The sequence below is a fragment of the Mustela nigripes genome, chromosome 1 (genome assembly GCF_022355385.1).
Source record: "Mustela nigripes isolate SB6536 chromosome 1, MUSNIG.SB6536, whole genome shotgun sequence".
NCBI classification, from domain to species: domain Eukaryota; kingdom Metazoa; phylum Chordata; class Mammalia; order Carnivora; family Mustelidae; genus Mustela; species Mustela nigripes.
In genome coordinates, this window is record NC_081557.1 from 49,706,853 (window position 1) to 49,729,459 (window position 22,607).

The 22,607-nt window shown below is 41.1% G+C and overlaps 1 protein-coding gene across 3 annotated transcripts in view; it reads left to right on the forward strand.

The window, feature by feature from the left end:
- The window catches only part of MRPL48 (mitochondrial ribosomal protein L48), a 68,982-nt gene that overhangs the window by 15,849 nt on the left and 30,526 nt on the right, over window positions 1-22,607 (forward strand). For all 3 annotated transcript variants that reach the window (XM_059410401.1, XM_059410410.1, XM_059410395.1), the window contains exons 2-3: window positions 9,132-9,184; window positions 12,981-13,018. In XM_059410401.1, coding sequence (XP_059266384.1) covers window positions 9,132-9,184; window positions 12,981-13,018 — 91 coding nt within the window. The remainder of the gene's footprint in view (window positions 1-9,131; window positions 9,185-12,980; window positions 13,019-22,607) is intronic.

The window sequence follows — 22,607 nt, forward strand, 5'->3', positions numbered from 1 at the left end:
GAGCCCGATGCGGGACTCGATCCCAGGACCCTGAGATCATGACCTGAGCTGAAGGCAGCGGCTTAACCCACTGAGCCACCCAGGCGCCCCTGCATTATATATATTTTAAAAGATTTTATTTACTTATTAGAGAGAGAGAGATCACAAGTAGGCAGAGAGGCACGCAAAAGGGGAGGAGGAAGCAGGCTCCCCGCTGAGCAGAGAGGTGGATGCAGGGCTCGATCCCAGGACCCTGAGATCACGACCACAGCCGAAGGCAGAGGCCCAACCCACTGAGCCACCCAGGCGCCCCTATATTTTCTTTATATGTATATGTACCCTGCCTACAGTGTACTTGACCTAAAGTAAGTACCTGATATATACTGAGTGAATAAGTGACTGAACAAAAGTTCATGCCCTGAGCTGAAGGCAGACATCCAACTGACTGAGCCACTCAGGCATCCCTGAGGTAAATATTTTTATAACCTCTTTAAAGGTAAGGAGGGATACCTGGGTGGCTCAGTTGATTGAGTGTCCGACTCTTGGTTTTGGCTCTGGTCATGATCTAGGGATTGTCGGATCGAGCCCTGCACCAGGCTCTACACTGGGTGGGGGAGTCTGCTTGGGATTCTCTCTCTCCCCCTCTCTCTGCCCCCACCCAGAGTAAATAAATAAATCTTAAAAAGAAAAAAGATAAGGAAGTGAGGTTTGGAGGGATTTATTAATTCAATCAGCAGATATTTACTGACTACCCACAGTGTGCCAGAAAGTATGGTAGATGTTGGGATATAGCAGTTTCCTGTCTTTATGAAGCTTGTATTCTTAGCAAAAGAGACAGGCTAATTAAACATTTAACTGCTTAACTAATTATGATAAATGCCACGAAAGAAGTATTCTGGGTGCTATGTGAGTGTACAACAGCAGGATCCAAGTAAATCTGAGCAGTAAGGAAAGTTTTCTTGAGGATGCTACATGACTAAGACTTAAAGAATGATAGAATTTTTTTTTTGAAAGATTTATTTATTTATTTATTTACTTGACAGAGAGAGAGATCACAAGTAGACAGAGAGGGAGGCAGAGAGAGAGAGAGAGAGGGAAGCAGGCTCTCTGCTGAGCAGAGAGCCCGATGCAGGACTTGATCCCCAGAAATGTGAGATCATGACCTGAGCCGAAGGCAGCGGCTTAACCTACTGAGCCACCCAGGCGTCCCAGAATGATAGAATTTAAACAGAAAGAGTATATGCAAAGGCCCTGAAATGAGAACGTATTTGAAGTTCCAGAGGTTTCAGAAGAAATTGGGAGGGAGAGAAGCAGCGGGGCTTGGATCAAGGGACAATATGTAGACAAATATGTGAATGAGACTTGGGGAAATGGTCGGGGATTGGACTTAACCTTTTAGGTAACCACGGGTATTTCTAAACAATTTAGCCCTGGAAGGAGGTAGGATATAGGCTTAACAAAGCTCATCTGTGGCCTGGAAATACAATCCAGCAGTTATGCTAGAAGGCCAGATGTTTCTTTCTTTTTTTTTCTTTTTTTAAAAATTGGGATATAATTCACATACCATAATATTTACCCATTTAAGATGGACAATTCAGGGCGCCTGGGTGGCTCAGTGGGTTAAGCCGCTGCCTTCGGCTCAGGTCATGATCTCAGGTTCCTGGGATCGAGTCCCGCATCGGGCTCTCTGCTCGGCAGGGGGCCTGCTTCCCTCTCTCTCTATCTGACTGCCTCTGTCTACTTGTGTTCTCTGTCTGTCAAATAAATAAATAAAATCTTTAAAAAAAAAAAAAAAGATGGACAATTCAGTGGTTTTTGGTATGTTCACAAAGTTGTGCTGCTATCATCATTGTCTAATTCCAGAACATTTTCTTCACTCCCAAAAGAAACCCTATACCTATAAGCAGTCATTCCTCATTCATCTCCTGCCCATACCCATGTAACCACTAATCTGCTTTCTTTCTGTGTTGATTTGTTTGTTCTGGTCATTTCATACAAATTTAATCATATGTATGGGAGGCTAAGTATTTCTTAAGGGACTTGCCAAAGATCGTACAAATATGAATGTGGAAATTTGATATTCAAACCCAGGTTTGTATGAATCCTTAACCTGTGCTCCTAAGTGCTACCAAAACTCAGTGCAAAGACAGACTCTGACAGTCACCATATTAAACATATTTTTAAAATATATTTTATTTATTTATTTGACAGAGAGAGACACAGTGAGAGAGGAAACACAAGCAGGGGAAGTGGGAGAGGGAGAAGCAGGCTTCCGGTGGAACAGGGAGCCTGATGTGGGGCATGATCCCAGGACTCTGGGATCATGACCTGAGCCTAAGGCAGACGCTTAATGACTGAGCTACCCAGGCACCCCAACATATTAAACATATTAAGGGGCACCTGGGTGGCTCAGGTGGTTAAGCATCTGCCTTCAGCTCAGGTCATGATCCCGGGGTCCTGGGATGGAGCCCCGTATCGGTCTCTCTGCTCAGCGTGGAGTCTGCTACTCTTTCTCCCTCTGCAGCTCTCCCTCCTTGTACACTCTCTCACTCTCTCTGTCAAATAAATAAAAATCTTGTAAAAAAAATAAACAAATAAACATATTAAGAAGAGACTTGGGAAAGACTATGAACAAAAGTGGTTTTGAAAGAACTTAGGAAAGGTCAGCTAAAACACCACTAGCCAGCTGTGTGCCTAAGGCATATTAATTCACCTTTCTGAGCTTTGGTTTCCTTGCAATAAAATGGGGGTCAAAAAACCTACCTCACAGGGGCACCTGGGTGGCTCAGTGGGTTGAAGCCTCTGCCTTTGGCTCAGGTCATGACCCTGGGGTCCTGGGATTGAGCTCCGCATCGGGCTCTCTGCTCAGCAGGGAGCCTGCTTCCTCCTCTCTCTCTCTCTGCCTGCCTCTCTGCCTACTTGTAATCTCTGTCTGTCAAATAAAATAAATTAAAAAATCTTAAAAAAAAAAAACCTACCTCACAGAATGGTTGTGAGGATTAAAGGAAATGATGTTTGGCAGATAGCAGTTACTCAAGAAATGGTAGGATTATTGATGCTATTGTTACTAGCATATGAATTTCAGTAATTGGTATTACTCTGTGAGAGGTAGTATGGTAGAATGGAAGACATGGGCTTTGGATTCAGTCAGCCTTGGGTTTGAATTCTTGGCACCTCTTGCCAAACCTATAACTTCAGGCAGTTTTCCTAAGCCTCTGTTTTGTTTTGTTTTTTTTTTTCTCTGTAAAATAGGGACAATTATCTCAATTATGCCTCTATGAGAAGATTGATATAAAGAGGAACTGAAATAGTATGTGTCAAGTGATCATAAAGGATGTACTCAATAAGTGATAGTAACTGCTGTTTAAAATATTTATTAAAGGGGCGCCTGGGTGGTTCAGTGGGTTAAAGCCTCTGCCTTTGGCTTAGGTCATGATCCCAGGGTCCTGGGATTGAGCCAGCATCAGCCCACTTTGGGCTCTCTGCTCAGCGGGGAGCCTGCTTACCCCGTCCCTCTGCCTGCTTCTCTGCCTACTTGTAATCTCTGTCAAATAAATAAAATCTTTCTTTTTTTAAAATGATTTTATTTATTGATTTATTTGTCAGAGAGAGAGAGAGTACACAAGCAGGCAGAGTGGCAGACAGAGGCAGAGAGAGAAGCAGGATCCCCGCAGAGCAAGGAGCCGGATGTGGGACTCAATTCCAGGACCCTAGGATCACGACCTGAGCCAAAGGCAGTGGCTTAACCGACTGAGCCACCCAGGCGTCTCTCAAATAAAATCTTTTTTTTTTTAATTAAGATTTTATTTATTTATTTGACACAGAGAGAGAGAGATCACAAGTAGGCAGAGAGGCAGGAAGAGAGAGAGGGGGAAGCAGGCTCCCTGCTGAGCAGAGAGCCCAATGCAGGGCTTGATCCCAGGAACGTGAGATCATGACCGGAGCCAAAGGCAGAGGCTTTAACCACTGAGCCATCCAAGCGCCCCTCAAATAAAATCTTTTTTTTTTTTTTTAAAGATTTTATTTATTTATTTGACAGAAATCACAAGCAGATGGAGAGGCAGGCAGAGAGAGAGAGAGAGGGAAGCAGGCTCCCCGCCAAGCAGAGAGTCCGACGCGTAACTTGATCCCAGGACCCTGAGATCATGACCCCAGCCGAAGGCAGCGGCTTAACCCACTGAGCCACCCAGGCGCCCAGCCCTCAAATAAAATCTTAAAAAAAAAAAAAAAAAAAGTATTAATACACAAATGTACTCTTAATAGCTATTTTTAAATGTTTTCTTTTTCTTCTTTTTAATTTTTAAAAAGATTTTATTTATTTATTTGAGAGAGAGCATGAGAGGGAGAGAGAGAGCATGAGCAATGGGGGAGAGGCAGAGGGAGAAGGAGAAGCAGACTCTCTGCTGAGCAGGGAGCCAGATTCAGGACTGGATTTTAGAACCTTGGGATCATGACCTGAGCTGAAGGCAGCTGCTTAACTGACTGAGCCACCCAGGAACCTCTCAGCTAATACTTGTAAAACAGCTTTCAGTTGCTTGCCTTATGGTCCCCTGACTCACTACTATCACTCAGGTGTGTGAAGCTACTCATACAGTATAGATTTGGCTTGGTGACTTCAGTCTTTGGTAGCTGTGCGGTCCCCCTGTTCTTGACTCCAGAGCTCATGGCACAAGTATTTTGGTAACCCATTGCGGCAGCTGTGTCCCCATTCATTCCTTCATTCACTAGCATCACTGCCTTCCTCTTCCTATTTGCTGCAGAGCTATAGCCGCTCTTCATTTGCTGACTGGGAGGAGCGGGTATTTGTGGATATAGTCCCAAAATAGATTACTTTTGTTCTGATAAATAATGCCGAGCATGCAGGGGAGAGGAAGCATATTTCCCAGAGCTGAAAGGGAGAGTTCACACCACAATTTGAATGTCTTTCAGAAAATTGCCAACCCTTAATCCTGGCTTTTAGATAATTAAATCCTTTGCTTTTGTAGAGACTCAGAAATCTGAGTGACTAAAGTGAGGGAAAAAATCAGTGTCATCTAGATCTTTCTTCCCATTCAATTCCTCTTCTTTATGAAGTGACCCACTTAAGAATATATTCTGGGGGTGCCTGGATGGCAGAGTTAGTTAAGCATCTGACTCTTGGTTTCGGCTCAGACCCTCTCCCTCTGCCCTGTATCTCAGATAAATAAATAAATCTTTTTAAAAAATCGGGGCAGGGGAAGGGAACAGTTTGAACAAATTTAGGAGAAATCTCCTAGAGAATGTGAGGTCATGATGATTGGAAAGGATATGAATAGATGGAAGGAAGGGCAAAATACATAGATGATCCTAAACAGTCCAATTAAATCAGATACTAAAGGATTTTTTAATTATGAGTACAATATGCTTAACCTAAATGGTCAACATGAAAGGCAGTGAAGGCAACAAGGAGCCCTGGGAGTCAGGAGCTCCAGCCAGTGCCATTATACCCTGGCCAGTACTTCCCCTCCCTGGAGTTAGAGCAGAGGACTCTCTTTTCTCCAGGGCTAAGATTTAACAAACATGACAGACAAACAGAATAAAAATGAGTGAACAGAATATATATATGTGTATGTATACACACACACACACTTATACATACACATACACGTGTGTGTGTCTATAATTTATTTTAGAGAGGAAGAGAGGGAGAGCAAGCTAGTGTATGGTGGGGGGAGGGGCAGAGGGCAAAGGAAAGAAAGAGTCTCAGGCAGACTCCGTGCCAAGTGCGGAGCCAGAACAGGGCTTGATCTTCTGACCTGAGCTGAAACCAAGTGTCAGTCTCTTAACTGACTTGAACCACACAGGCGCCCCTGCCTGGATTTCTTAAGCACTAACACATTTGAGAGAGAGGGTATAGAATAGGGGGGGAATTAGGGACTTTAGATTCAGAGAATCCTGAGATCCTATGCTAGTTTTGGTAGTGGCTGTTTGACTTTGGGCAAATTATTTAATCTCCATTTCTTAACTGTAAAGTGGGATAATAATATTCTGTAAGGGAATTATGATTTAGATACATGGTAAGTACCAAACAAAATAGATGTGGGGGCTTAATAAATGGTAGCCATGGGTATCATTCATTCGCTTTCTAATCATTTGTTTACAAAAACAAACATCGATTGAATATCTGCAGTGTGCCTGAGAGGTATACATGATTCTTGTCCCTGAGGAGCTCTTAATTTAGCATAGTGGTATGTGGGTGATGTGAAGAGTTTCAGTGAATCTCCCTAAGTAGTATGCAAACTTTTATTTGTGCTAATATGTATTTGTATGGGGAGAACGTTCATGACTTTGAACAGATTCTCAGTGTCTGTATCACCTCAGAAGAAGAATTTTTCCTGGCCATCTCCACCTGAATTTCTTGCTGGAGGTGCTTGTTATTCATACCACCTATTTTGACTTAAGTCATATAATACTTGTGGTATTGCTTAGCTGTTTAATACGGAAGTGTGCCTGTAACTCCAGCCATTCAAACTCCTGCAGGACAAGGATTGTGCTTACATTTTTTTTTTTTTAATTTTTTTTTCTTTTTTTTTTCTCTCTTTTTTTTTTATTTTTTGTTTGTTTTTTTTTTTATTTATGTTGTGCTTACATTTTTTTAAAAACAGGTTTATTGAGATACAATTCACATACCACACAATTCATCCATTTAAAATATACAATTCAGGGGGCGCCTGGGTGGCTCAGTGGGTTAAGCCGCTGCCTTCAGCTCAGGTCATGATCTCGGGATCCTGGGATCGAGTCCCGCATCGGGCTCTCTGCTCAGCAGGGAGCCTGCTTCCCTTCCTCTCTCTCTCTGCCTGCCTCTCCGTCTACTTGTGATTTCTCTCTGTCAAATAAATAAATAAAATCTTAAAAAAAAAAAAAGTTTTAAAATATACAATTCAGTGACTTTTAATAAATTCGGAGTATGAGGCACTGGGCTAGCTCAGTCAGTAGAATATGGGAGAGCATGTGACTCTTGATCTCAGGGTCATGTGTTTGAACAAGTTAAGAAATATATATGTATATGTATTTATATATATATGTGTGTGTGTATATACACACTCAGTGTACATCCATCACTATAATCAATATTAGAACATTTCATCACCCCAAAAGGGAAATCCGTATCCCTCAGTTGTCATCCCTACCACCTCAGATCCTCTAGCTCTAGGCAACCACTAATCTACTTTCTTTCTCTATAGATTTGCCTGCTCTAGGTATTTCATATAAATGGAATCATACAATATTTGGCTCTTTGTAACTGGCTTCTTTCACTTAGTTTAATATTTTCAAAGTTTGTTTATGTTGTTACATTTTGTCTTTATATTCCCTTTAATATTCAACACAGTAGTTGGCATAGAATAGCTTTTTTAAAAATGAAATTTATTTTGGGGGCACCTGGGTGGCTCAGTGGGTTAAAGCCTCTGCCTTCGGCTCAGGTCATGATCCCAGGGTCCTGGGATCGAGTCCTGCATCAGGCTCTCTGCTCAGCAGGGAGCCTGCTTCCTCCTCTCTCTCTCTGCCTGCTTCTCTGCCTACTTGTGATCTCTGTCTGTCAAATAAATAAATAAAATATATATATTTTAAAGATTTTATTTATTTATTTGACAGAGAGAGATCACAAGTAGATGGAGAGGCAGGTAGAGAGAGAGAGAGGGAAGCAAGCTCCCTGCTGAGCAGAGAGCCCGATGCGGGACTCGATCCCAGGACCCTGAGATCATGACCTGTGCGGAAGGCAGCAGCTTAACCCACTGAGCCACCCAGGCGCCCATAAATAAAATATTTTTTAAAAATAAAATTTATTTTAGAATAACTTATTTTTATTTTATTTTTTAAAAGATTTTGTTTATTTATTTGACAGAGACACAGAGAGAGAGGGATCACAAGCAGGGGGAGTGGGAGAGGGAGAAGCAGGCTTCCCACTGAGCAGGGAGCCTGATGTGGGCCTCGATTCCAGGATCATGACCTGAGCCGAAGGCAGACGCTTAACGACTGAGCCACCCAGGTGCCCTTTAGAATCATTTAGAATTACAGATAAGTTGCAAAGATAATATGGAGAATTCCCATATACCTCATATCTACTTTCCCTGTTATTATCTGAAATCAGTGTGGTATATTTTTCATAATTAATGAACTGATATTGATACAGTATTGTTAATTAAGGCCCATACTTTATTCATATTTCTTTCATTTTTAAAAATCTAATGTCATTTTTTTGTCCTGGATTCCATCCAGGATATTATATTACATTTAGTCATCATGTCTCCTTGGGCTTCTCTTGTCTGTGACACTTTCTCAGACTTTCTTGTTTTTGTGTAATAGGATTTTAACAGATACATGTTGAAGGGATTTAAATTGTTACCCTTAGAGGACAGGATTTTCTCTTCATGTTATGGGGCCTAAGGACGTTTAGTATTTATTATCTAGTTACTTTAAAAAAAGACCTCTGTGTTAAATCCCCTTAGGAACGCTATACCACTGATATTTCGAGTGGGTTTCAGCACGGCAGAGTGAGTTTGAAGGAACAGGAAGGGAGGGAAGCTGCCACTGCTACTGCCTCCTCTCATTATTATTGTTTTGTTGATACTGGTGTCATTATTATTATTAAGACAGTGTGCTCTAACAGAGGCATAGCCTTTGGAGTAAAACAGTCCTCTTAAAACAAAACAAAACAAAACAAAACAAAACCAAAAACAGTCCTCTTAGACACTTATTAGGTATGATTTCTCAGAATATAAACTACGGGCCTCAGCTGTCTCACCTGTCAAATCGTCTTGCGGTGTTTTGAGAATTAGGAAAGAGTTAAAAGTCCCTTGCATGGTTCCTGTGGTTGTTAGAAGCATAATTGTTGATTGATAGTAGAAAAAAAGATCCTGTTGGAAAGGGAAAATAAGGTAAAAAACAACAACAACAAAAAGCAGCATGGAGGGGGACTTCTGTTTTTTAGCAATTTCTGTAGCTGGTGGAATAAGAGCGAAGATGACCTTGGTTTGCCTACATGTTCAGTATTAACTGAAAGACAGCTTCTTTGCTAGACAAGAGGCTTTGGGTCCTTTTTGGTTGTGTAATTTGGGTTTCTAGCCTCTTTTTAAAGAGGTGCTTGGAAGGCTATGAATAATTAAAATTGTCCTAACATGGCTGTTTTGCTCTAGATGCTGTGTCTGAGGAACGATATCATTTTTAAGCAAGCCTTTTCTCTCTTAAGGTAAGGATATTAATAACAATGGTTAAATATAGCTAATATTTGCATTCTTTTGGGTAGTTTACCCAGCATTTTTCCTTCATCATCTCCACCTGTCTACTAAGCATCTCAAACATTAACTCCCCTGTCATCTCTCTCTTCCCCATTCTCAGTAAATGACAACTTCATTCATCTAGTTGCCCAGGCCAAAGTCCTTGGAGTCATCCTTTGCACTTAATTCTCTTACTCTACATCCAGTTCTTTAACAAATCCTCTCAGTTCTACTTTTGAAATATATACAGAATCAAACCTTTCCTCAGCTCCAGTTTCAGGTCTCATGCTTTCTGTTTTGCTCAACTACTAGGGACCAGCTCCTTCTAATATTTACTATCATCATTCTTCCTCCTAACTGATGCCACTGCTTTCCTTTTCTCTTCTGTCCTTCACACTAAAATCAGAGTAATTATTTTTATTTTCAAAAACTTATTTTTAAAGATTTTATTTATTCATTTGAGAAAGAGGGAGCACGAGCAGGGGAGGGGCAGAGGGAGAGGGAGAAACAGATTCCCCACTGAGCGGGGAGCTCAATGCTGGTCTCAATCCCAGGACCCTGGGGTCACAGCCTGAACCAAAAGCAGACATTTAACCAACTGAACCACCCAAACACCCCTGGAATGATTATTTTGAAAATCAAGATAGTTTATGTCACTTCTCTCTCAGAACTCTCTAATGGTGTCCCATCTTACTCAAAATCTACAGAAAGAAAAATAAAATGAGATGAAAATTGAGAGGGAGGTAAACCATGAAAGATCCTGAACTCTAGGAAACAGGGTTGCTGGAGGGAAGGGGGAGATGGGGTAGCTGGGTGATGGGCATTAAGGAGGGCACTTGATGTAATGAGCACCAGGTGTTATATACAACTGATGGATCACTAAGTTTTACCTCTGAAACTAATAAAAAAAGAGAAATAAAATCTACACTCTTTACCATATCCAACAAGGCTTTACATAATCTATCTCCTCATCTGTATACTACTGCTTCCTCAGCTTTAGCATACTGGCTCCCTTTCTAGTTCTTGAGGATCTAAGCACTCTCCTACCTCAAGATCTTTGCCCATTCTTCCCTTAGATATCCATATGGCTCGGGGTGCTTGGCTGGCTCAGTCAGTAGAGCATGAAACTCTTAATTTTGGGGTCATCAGTTCAAGGCCTTTGTTGGGGAGTGGAGCCTACTTAAAAAAAAATTTAGGGACACCTGGGTGCCTCAGTCAGTTGAATGTCAGACTCTTGATTTTGATTCAGGTCATGATCTCAGGGTCGTGAGATTGAGCCCCATGTCTGGTTCCACGCTCAGGGTTCCATGGTTAGTGCAGAGTCTGCTTGTCCCTCTGCCTTTACTCCTGCCCCCTCATGTGCTCACTCATGCATGTGTGCTCTCTCTAAAATAAAGAAATAAATCTTTAAACAATTTTTTAAAAAGATTTTATTTATTTGACAAACAGAGATCACAAGCAGGCAGAGAGTCAGGCAGAGAGAGAGGAAGGGAAGCAGGCTCCCTGTTGAGCAGAGAGCCCGAAGCGGGACTGGATCCCAGGACCCTGGGATCATGACTGAGCCGAAGGCAGAGGCTTAACCCACTGAGTTACTCAGGCGCCCTTTAAACAAAATTTTTAAAAAAGCTTTCCGTATGGCTTGACCCTCCTTACTTCATTCAGGTTTGTGCCCAGATGTTATCCCTTTAGAGAGGTCTTCCCCAAATACCCTGTGTAAGAACAGTGCCCCCCTTACCCCATCAATCTTTATCCTCTTCCCTTACTTCATTTTTCTTTGTTGCAGGTATCACCACCTGAGACTTTTTAGAAAGATGTATATGTAAAGTTACTTAAATTATTTTCCCTGCCTGTCCCCTAGAATATAAGCATCATGCATAATATACCATACATGTTAGTCCAGTTTAATGCTGTATCCTTAGAGCCTAGAATGGTGCCTGGCACATAGTAGGCATTTAATAAATACTTGTTTAATGAGTGAATAGATCCTCATAGTGACCTGGTGAAACGGGTCATATTATCTTAATTTTATACATAAATAACTGAGGTCCAGAGAAGCAAATTAATTGCTCGAGATGACATAGCTAGTATGAGTTGGAGTTAGAATTCAAACCTGTTTTTTTCCCACTGTCTTGCATATACAATTTGCTACTCCCCACTGTTTTTCTCTCAGTGGTAATAAAAGGCATTTGGTAGTATATTTCTTGAATTAGCAGGTAATCACTGAGTGTCTTATGTGTGGCAGCCATAGGATATAAAACAGTGAATTGTATATCTCCCTGGACCACATGGCACCCATGAGTCTGCATGATTTTTTAAAATCCTTTGCATTTATTCAAGCCTCTTTCCTATTACTCCTTTCCATTGTAATCTATTTCCCCAACCATTGATCAGTCACCTCTTCAGTAAGTACTTAACTATAGCACCGTGCTTACTTACTATAGAACCATTTCACATGTTCTCTCAAATTTTTACAAAAATATTACAGGACAAATATAGATAACGTCATTTTACAAAACAGGAAACTGGCTCAGAGAGTTTAAGATAGACTTTCAGTCCCACAAGATTATACTATTATTATCTGCATTTTAAAGATGAGATAACTGAGTTACAGCAATATAAAGGAACTTGCCAGAGGTCACAGTTTGGAAATGATACAGTCAGCATTTAATCACAGATCTGCTTGTCTCCAGCTTGTGCCACAATTTCGTTTCAAAACTTCGCAGGATGCAGAACTAAAATATGCTGATAACCTAGTGAGCCAAACAGAGCTGTATTATGTTCTCCATAGTCCTTGACTTCTCTGTTCACTCTGGCTCTCGCTCCTGGTCCTTCATCTCTGCCCTCCTTGCAAGGCTCCTGCAAGAACAACCTCACTGGTTCTCTTACTCCTCCCATTTATTACCCATCTGCTGCCAGGGTTAACTTCCTAAAACCTAAACTTGATCATAGCACGCCTATGCTTCACATCTGCTAGGAGCTTCCCACTGTCTATACAGGTAAACAGCAAATTCTTTAGCACAGTGTATGAGGTTCTTCATAACCTGGCCCCTGATTACCTCTTTCACCAACCTCCCTTTTCCCTGCTGCTTAAGTTTCATTCACATCTAGCTGGTTGCCGTTCCCTGAACAGACCACTTTCATACCTCTGCCTGGAATGCTTTTCCTTAAGGCTAAATAATTAAGAACAGTTCTGCATTTTTATTTTTTTATTTTTATTTTTTTTTAAAGATTTATTTGTTTGACACAGAGAGAAAGAGATCACAAGTAGGCAGAGAGACAGGCAGAGAGAGAGAGGAGGAAGCAGGCTCTCTGCTTGGCAGGGTCTTGATCCCAGGACCCTGAGACCATGACCTGAGCCGAAGGCAGAGGCTTAACCCACTGAGCCACCCAGGCTCCCCCCAGTTCTGCATTTTTAAAACTCAGGTCAAATGGTTTAACCCCTCTGGTAGAAATGACCACACTTTACTCTGTGTTCCACCAAATCTTGTACAAGTTTTTATTCTGGATCAGCACTAGATTGTGGATCAATTAGTTTGCATATCTTTCTCCCAACTAGACCATATATAGAGACAATTTCCTTATTTTTGTATTCTCAGGATGTCTGGCACATAATAGGCACCTGGTAATGTTTATGGAAAGAAGGGAAGGAAAGAAGAAGGGAGTATCTAGCATTGACTTCACCTTAATGAGAAGCATACAAGTCTTGATAACTGTGCAGATTAAATGTGGGTTTCTAATTTTATTCAACATACTTTCCCCTCTTTTTAGGGTCAGAACTTCAGGAGAAAATCCCATCAGTTCTGCAGGTATGTGGTTATTTCTTGATACAATCTGCTTGCTTTAAGTGACTCTAACACTCTGTAATAATTTTGTCTAGAAAGATTCCTAACATATCTTTGAGAAGAGTGGCTGGGACCACATTCCACCCCCAACATGGAATAGGACAAGGGCAAGAATATAAAGTGGTTAAGAGCAAGAGCTCTTTAGTAAGTTTGGTTCCCAACTCTACCACATACTTACTCTGTGACCTTTGGCTACCTCTCCATTACCTTGCATTCCTCGCTTAAAATGTTGAGGATAATAATAGTACAAACTACAGTGAATTTAAAGGTTCAGCAAGGTAAAATACATTAAGTTAGTTATTATAGTTATAACTACTGCTATTTCAGACCTCTCTTTTATGCCCATCATCTACTAGGCAAGGGCTTTTCATGTAGTATTTTATCCAAAATGAATTTCCATTCAATCTGATTAACTCCGAGAATTTTAGTCTGTTTCAGCCCAGTTACCTGCCCTTTCTGCTTTGTCCATTATGTGAGAAATTTCAAAATAGTTGTTTGGTGTTTTTTTGTTTTTTTAAGATTTTATTTATTTGACAGACAGAGCTCACAAGTAGGCAGAGAGGCAGGCAGAGAGAGGAGGAAGCAGGCTCCCTGCTGAGCAGAGAGCCCAACTCGGGGCTCTATCCCAGGACCCTGGGATCATGATCTGAGCCAAAGGCTTTAACCCACTGAGCCACCCAGGCGCCCCTAGTTGTTTGGTTTTAATGACATTGGTCATTTGCCTAAAGAGTATTAGAAGAGGGAAGCCTGGGTGGCTCAGTTGGTTAAGCGTCTGCCTTTGGCTCAGGTCATGATCCTCTGGCTCTGGGACCAAGCCCCACGTTGGGCTCCCTGCTCGGTGGGGAGTCTACTTCTCCCTTTCCCTCTGTGCCTCCTCCCTACTTGTACTTTTGTTTTCTTTCTCTCTCTAAAATAAATAAATAAAATCTTAAGAAAAAGAAAAGAGTATCAAAGGGAAAAGAATGGGAAACAAGAAGGAAACTAACATTTACTGAGTGCGTCGTGTATGCCAGGCAGTACAGAAGAGGTTTTACATCTGTTAATTTTTTTGGAAAATGGCAGCAGTATGTAGAGGGTCACCATTTCTACCAGCCACAAAGCCCAGTATCTCAAAATATGAGCTTCTTTTTATTTATTCATTCTCCCAACAGACATTTATTATACGAGGATATATTTAGGTGCTGAGGATACAAAATTGAGAGGATACAATCCTTGCCTTTTGGAAGCTTATAGTCATTTTTTTTTTAAGATTTTATTTATTTATTTGACAGACAGAGATCACAAGTAGGCAGAGAGGCAGGCAGAGAGAGGGGGGAAGCAAGCTCCCTGGTGAGCAGAGAGCCCAAAGCAGGGCTCGATCCCAGGACCCTGGGATCCTGACCTGAGCTGAAAACAGAGCCTTAACCCACTGAGCCACCCAGACACCCCAGGAAAGGTTTTCTTTCACATTTTTTTCCTCTTAATTACACTTTTTATTTGGAAAGATTAAAAAAAAAAAAACACATAGGACTGAAAAAAGATAATATGTCAAATAAACCCAGATTTGGCAATTACTAACATTTTGTCAGATGTTCATTTTGTTTTTTGTTTTTTTTAAAAGATTTTATTTATTTGGGGGAGAGAGAGCACGTGGAAGCGCAAATGGGGGGAGGGGCAAACGAAGAGGGAGAAGCAGACTCCTTGCTGAGCAGGGAGCCCTATGTGGGACTCAGTCCTCAGTCCCAGGACCCTGTAACATGACTTGAGCTGAAGGCAGACACTTAACCAGCTGAGCCACCCAGGTGTCCTTGTTTTGTTTTATTATTTTTTTTTATCTTGTTTTGTTTTAAAAAGAGATTATGGGGCTTCTGGGTGGGCTCAGTCGTTAAGTGTCTGCCTTCAGCTCAGGTCATGATCAGAGAGAGTCCTGGGATTGAGCCCCGACTTGGACTCCCTGCACAGCGGGAAGCCTACTTCTCCCTCTCCCATTCCCCTTGCTTGTGTTGCCTCTCTTACTGTGTCTCTCTCTGTCAAATAAATAAATAAAATCTTTAAATAAATAAACAAAATAAAGAGAGATTATGTTCAGGTGCTCTTATTCCAAGGGTTTGGTCTCATCCCTTACTCTCAACTAGAGGCAAAGTTCATTTTGAACTTGTATGTTTTCTGAGTAACTTTAAAAAAATTTACTATTAAAATTAACAATTGTAAGAATTGTAAATGCATTTATATGGATGCATAGGATAAAAATAAACTGTACAAAAAGGTATATGATGAAAAGTCTAATTTTCTATTTCCCAGTCTTACTCCCCAGGGATACCCACTGACAGCAATTTCTTGTATGTTTTTCAAGAAGTTTTAGCAGGGGTACCTGGGTGGCTCAGACAGTTAAACATCTGCCTTCGGCTCAGGTCATGATCCCAGTATTCTGGAAAGGAGCCCCGAATAGGGCTCCCTGCTTAGCAGGAAGCCTGCTTCTCTCCCTCTGCCTGCCATTCCCTCTGATGTGTGTGTATGTGCTCACTCGCTCTCTCTCTTTTTGACAAAGAAGTAAATATATACATATATAAAGGAAGTTTTATGTTTATGTGAATATATACTGTGTGTGTATGAGTATTCTTAATGCTGGACATTTAGATTGTTCTCTGAGTTTTTGCTATTTCAAAAATGCTGCAGCAACCATCTTTATACATTTTTGTGAATTTGTTCCTGTACATTTATAAGATAAATTCCTGGAATTGAAATTGCTGAGTCAATGGATTATGATTAAAATTTTTGGTAAGTATCATCTGATTGTCCTTCAGAGAAGTTGTATTAATTTATATTTCTATTTTCTGGTCAAAACTGGGTTTTATAAAACATCTTATTTTTTGGTAGTAAAAAAGTTATGTCTTATGATTTGCATTTCTTGAGAGAATTTATCATCTTTCCACATTCTTTCTTTTTTTCATCTTCCCACATTCTTTTTTTTTTTTTTTTTTTAAAGATTTTATTTACTTATTTGACAGAGAGAGAGAGAGATCACAAGTAGGCAGAGAGGCAGGCAGAGAGAGGGGGGAAGCAAGCTCCCTGCTGAGCAGAGAGCCCAAAGCAGGGCTTGATCCCAGGACCCTGAGATCATGACCTGAGCCAAAGGCAGAGGCTTAACCCACTGAGCCACCCAGGCACCCCATCTTTCCACATTCTTTTTTTTTTTTTTTTAAAGATTTTATTTATTTATTTGACAGACAGAGATCACAGGTAGGCAAAGAGGCAAGCAGAGAGAGAGGAGAGAGGAGGAAACAGGCTCCCTGAATAAATCTTTAAAAAAAAAAAAAAAAAGAAAGATCTCTATTCCAAGATTAGTTTAAAAAAATCCCTCATGTTATCTTCTGGTATGTTTTTCCCCTCATAGATGTGATGCAGCTGGAATGAGAAGTGAGTAGTGATGCAGTTTTTCCCCCCCAAATGAGTACTTAATTGTTTCAGCATTTATTTATTTATTTATTTATTTAGTAATTGTTTCAGCATTTATTGAAACATCCATCTTTCCCCCTTAGGTTTGAGAAAGTCACCTTTATCATATACTAAGTTTCCATATAGATCTGGGAGTATTCTAATTTTTGTTCTATTGATTTGTCTGTATATTTGATACCATTACTAACCTTTTTAAAATACTATTGGTTACTGTAATTTTGTAGTATATTTTAGTATTTGAGAACTAGTTAAATCTGAGGGTTTTTAAAAATTTATTTATTTAAAAGATTTTATTTATTTATTTGACAGACAGAGATCACAAGTAGGCAGAGAGGCAGGCAGAGAGAGAGAGAGGAGGAAGCAGGCTCTCTACTAAGCAGAGAGACCAATGTGGGGCTCGATTCCAGGACCCTGAGATCATGACCTGAGCCAAAGGCAGAGGCTTTAATCCACTGAGCCACCCAGGTGTCCCTTATTTTGTTTTTAAAGCTGGGATCAAATAGGGCATGTTAAAACCTGTTGGAGGAAATCCATTAGGGAGGGGATCCTTTTGAAAAGAGAGGTGGGGAATAATGAAATTATTTACTCAAACAGTTTTTCTTCTTATTTTTCTTGTTTTTTTTTTTTTAATTTATAGATTTTTATTTATTTATTTGACAGAGAGAGAGAGAGATCACAAGTAGGCAGAGAGAGCAGGGGGGGGGGGGGGGGGGAGCAGGCTCCCTGCTGAGGATAGGGAGAGAAAGGGGGAAAGAATTTCAAGCAGGCGCCACACTGAGCATAGAGCCAAACACAGGGCTTGATCCCACGACCTTGAAATCATGACCTGAGCTGAAACCAAGAGTCAGATGTTCAACCAACTGAGCCACCCAGGTGCCCCTAAAACAGTTTTCTATTTGGAGAAATTCAAGCTGTCTTTAGGAATTTTCAATGTAAACAACACTATATGAACATCCTCATACATCAGTATTTATACCCTTGTCTGATTATTTACTCAGCATACATTTCTAAAAGTCAGACTCTTGGGTCAAATGAAATGGACATTTTTTTTTCTTTTTTAAAGATTTTATTTATTTATTTGCCAGAGACAGAGGGAGAGAGAGAGAGTGAGCACAGGCAGACAAAGAGGCAGGCAGAGGCAGAGGGAGAAGCAGGCTCCCTGCCGAGCAACCCGATGTGGGACTCGATCCCAGGACCCTGGGATCATGACCTGAGCCGAAGGCAGCTGCTTAACCAACTGAGCCACCCAGGCATCCCTGAAATGGACATTTTTAAAGCTATTGATGTGTATTACCAAACTGGTCTCCAAAAAGATTATGTTATTTTATTCTTCTTTGGTATTTGAGAATCCCTTTCATATACTCATTATTAAGCATTATTATTTTTTAATATTTGGTAATATTATAAGTTTTAAAATGCCATCCCTTGTATTTGTATTTTGCATGTCTTTGATTACTAGTGGTTGACCATATTTCCATATACTTACTGGCCATTTATCTTTTCCTTTGCCCATTTTTCATTTGTTGTCAGGGAATCTCAGAAGGCCCTCTAGAAGGCCCAAGGTGACTCAACAGTGTTGGCATGCCAAGATAATTCTACTTGAAAGGACATAGTTTTGTTGGCATTTATTATGGGTTTTTTGAGATATCCTTAAAGTCAGAAATTCCAAGATTGAATTATATTGGTTTTCAGAAAAGAAGAGTGGGAAGCAGTGCCCTGTTCGAACCTTCACCCATTTACTCTCTGTGGGTCTGGGTACCATCCTAGCTGCTCTCTCTAAAAGATGGGTGTGGTTGTAGTGACTGCCTTTTTTTTACTGTTTTGAACATACATAGAAAGGTAGAAATAGGGGCGCCTGGGTGGCTCAGTGGGTTAAAGCCTCTGCCTTCGGCTCAGGTCATGATCTCAGAGTCCTGGGATCAAGCCCCCACATCGGGCTCTTTGCTCAGCAGGGAGCCTGCTTCCTCCTCTCTCTCTGCCTGCCTCTCTGCCTATTTGTAATCTCTGTCTGTCAAATAAATAAATAAAATCTTAAAAAAAAAAGGTAGAAATTATATATATATATATATATATATATATATATATATATATATTTGTATGTAATATATGTAAAGAGATCTGAAGTGGTTAAGTGAGAACTCAGAGTCCTTTCATTACAGCATGAGCAAAAAGATATAATCAGAGAAACGTGGCACATTCAAATCCAAGCAGTTAGGTGTACTATAATTAGAAAGCCTGGAAAAAGTTTGTAAAGAGATTTTGACAAAAGTGGGTAGCAAGTTGTCTTGGTACAATGTCTTAAGAACCTTTCAGCATGGAGCCCAGTGTGGGACCTGAACTCATGACCCTGAGCCCAAGACCCAAGCCAAGATCAAGAGTCAGATGTCCAACTGACTGAGCCACCCAGGTGCCTCATAAAGGCAATTTTTGAGTACATATTATTTGCCAGGTGCATGGATATCCCTGCCCTTGTGGTATGTAAAGGACTTCTAGTCCACTGAATGGAGAGAATATCCTGTAATAAATTCTGACTGGGGCTACCACAGTGTTTCTACCTAGCATAGCCCTGCTAAAAATGCCTATTCTAATTTTGAAGGAGAAATAATTAAAGTGACATTGTTACCCGCATCCTGGATTGATGGGTTTAGTTCCCAGCTTAGTAAACAGGGACACTGAAGGACAGTTGGCTCTAGCATATATAAAGAAAATAGATGTGATGTGAGAGAAGATGATATGTGATTACATCCTATAATTGCGCTAATTGAAAGATCTTCAGAGACTCCTTTTGAAACCGTGGGGGGTCTATGTCTTCAGTGAAAAGAGTTGCTTTTCCTCTTAGGAGGCTACAGTGCTAATGTGACAACAGGAAATCCAGTTTGACGACAAGGAGCAGGGGAAGAATTCTGTTGAACTTACTAGAAATTGGAGGCTTTCAAACTGGTAAATTTTATAATGTAAACAACAGGCTAATTAAGCAGTTTAAACACTGGTAATTTAACCAAAACCTTTCATTTAAGGGGGAAAATGGTTAATTTAACAGTAGTTTGAACCAGCTTCTTAATTAACCAGCTGCTCTAATTATAGGGATTGCCCTAAACTGGATTTGAAAATGCTTTCTTGCCAAGGAATTCTGGCAGAAGAGAGGCTGAGATGGGCTGGTGCTTTCACCTATGATGTGTTACTGTCTCAAAGATCACCTTTGGTTCTGCTGTTTGAAACCATGAGGGGTTTGTTTGAGTTTCTGTGTACTTAAGGATGGTGGTTGGCATCTGAATTTTCTTTAAATAAAATGTTCTACTATATAGTGGAGGCACCAGAGAGCTGTAACAGTGAAGTGAAATCGATGATCTTTGAACGTTTAGGGCAGTAGAAGAGTTTCATGGAGACAGTGACAAATATTTGAGCTGGCCTTGGAGGCTGGCTAGGATTTCACCAGTTGGAGAGTTGCAGTCCCAGTAGGGGTTACTGCCCAGCATGGCACAGAGGCATAGCGACTGCACGGTTCATGCAGAATGGCAAGTATAGCTCTGTGGCTGAGGAGCAAGGTTTTAAAGGCCTGGAGGAGTGGGAGAATGAGATGAAGTCGTTGAAAGTAGATTATAGAATCAAGCTTCTGAAATGCTTACCTAAGGACTATGAACATTTTGAAATATGGCCAAGACCTTCCCTGCCTCATTCATTGGTGTCTCTGTAGTGCCTGGTACAGTGCCTGGCACATACTAAGTACTTTAAAAAAATTATGTGGGTACAGTGAATAAATTGTTGAATTAATGAAAGAGAAGAACGTGTTTTAGAAGGATCAGTTTGGCAGCTGTAGAGGATGGAATAGAGACAGGGATGTGGATACAGTGAGATTACCAACAATTTAGCCAAGGCTGCCCCTTGAATTTCGTAATCCACCTGTGCTCTCATTCACCTTTCCAAAGTGATCTTTTTTTTTTTTTTTTTTTTAAGATTTTATTTATTTAACAGACAGATCACAAGTAGGCAGAGAGGCAGGCAGAGGTGGGGCGGTGGGGGGTGGGTTGAGGGGGAGGAAGCAGGCTCCCTGCTGAGCAGAGAGCCTGATGTGGGGCCTAATCCCAGGACTCTTTGAGATTATGACCTGAGCCAAAGGCAGAGGTTTTAACCCACTGAGCCACCCAAATTGATCTTTTAAAAACATGTCAGACATACCCTTTCCCTGCTGCTCAGTGTGAAATGCAAATCCTTCACAAGGCCTAGGGTGGGGTGTTCCCATTCACTCCTCTGGTTTCTGGTATACTCTGTGCCCTTCTCACTTTGCTTCAGCCACACTGACCGCCTTTCTTTTCCTGGAACATGCCAATAGGTGGCCTTTGCACTGCTATTCCCTCTGCCTGGAACATTCATCCTCCAACTTTTTGCCTAATAAATTCCTCTTTGCCTTTCAGATTACAGTTTATTTATTTTTTTGAATAAATAAGACGTGTACTTGGAACAGGTTTTAATGATACAAAGAGTATAAAATAAGCAGTGAGTCTTCTCCTCCTGCCTTCTAGCCACTTCCCCTCCCTGGGGATGACCACTACTTTCCTCTGAATTCTGGTCTCAGTTCCCATGTCGTTTTTTTCCAGAGAAAGCCTTCTCCGATACTCCAGTTGAAAATAGATCCACCAGTCTTATTGCTATAGCTGTCTGTGCTTTTTTTCCCCATTCATCACAATTGGTAATTTTATATTTATTTTGTGATTGTTCTGTTAGTTTTCTCCTCCCACTAGACTGTCAGTTCTGTGCTGCATAGTTGGAACCTGAAGGCTCAAAGGATCCTTAGGCTCAAAGGTCTTAGATTCAGAAAGACAGAATTGGGATAGCAGCCAAGAAGATACCTCAGCTGGGTTCAGTGCTCTTTTATAACCTCTGCCAAAAATACCTTCTTCTTCCTTGCACGGTAAACTCTTAAACTCCTCTTGCAAGAATTCACCTGTTACCTCTTCTGAACCTACACCCCTTACCCTTCCCTACACCCACCACCTCCCCACACCAAGGCAGATTCATTGTTCCTTCCTCCAGGCATTCACTACCTTGCTCTCATCTCTATTAAAGGAATTTGTGCACGGTAAGGTAATTCTGTGCTTTCCTACCATCCTTCCCTAGTACACATTGAGTCTCTGGGGAAAGTGGCATATTCTAGTCATCTTTGTCCCAGTGTCTGTACAGTTGTTGGCATGTAGTATATGTGGGATAATGCATGTCATGGAAAGGACCCATGATGTCCAGGTTTGTCTTGATGAAACAGTAGATTATAAATGCAGGATTGACTCTGATGCCACAATTGCTTTTGATGAAACAATGTGAATTACAAAGGCAGAAGCCAATCTCTGACTGCTTTGGCATAGAGCAGACCTGCTTGGAAGCCCATTTTATTTATTTTATTTTTTTAAAGATTTTATTTATTTATTTGACAGAGATCACAAGTAGGCAGAGAGGCAGGGAAGCAGGCTCCCTGCCGAGCAGAGAGCCTAACGTGGGATCCCAGGACCGTGGATCGTGACCTGAGCCGAAGGCAGAGGCTTTAACACACTGAGACACCCAGGCGCCCCTGGAAGCCCATTTTAGAAAGAGAAGCCTAAGAAATATTTCACTTCTCCACACTATTTGCTGTTTAGCCTCCCTATAGAATGGTGGCTCTGGGAAGATGATGGCAGGACCACAGGAGCTGGAATAAAAGGGATCAGATCCTAGGACTAATACTTCTCCAGAAGGTAGAGAAGTAGAGAATGAGCAAGAGAGATAGAAGAACTGTGTGGGGCTGGTTCCAGTGGGAGGACAGAGATGAGGAACTGAAATCTAAGCTAGGAAAGTACATTATCTAGCTAGATTTTATATTCCAGAAATTCCACCTGTGTGCATAGGCCATTTAGCTGGGTAGATCTGGGTTTAAATTGCAGTTCTGCATTTTACTTGCTGGATGACCTTGGCCATTTGACCATATTTTTTGAGCTACAGTTTCCTTTTCTGTTTGTTTGTTTAAAGATTTTATTTATTTATTTAACAGAGAGAGACACAGCGAGAGAGGGAACACAAGCAGGGGAAGTGGGAGAGGGAGAAGCAGGCTTCCCTCTGAGCAGGGAGCCCAATGCCGGGCTCGATCCCAGGA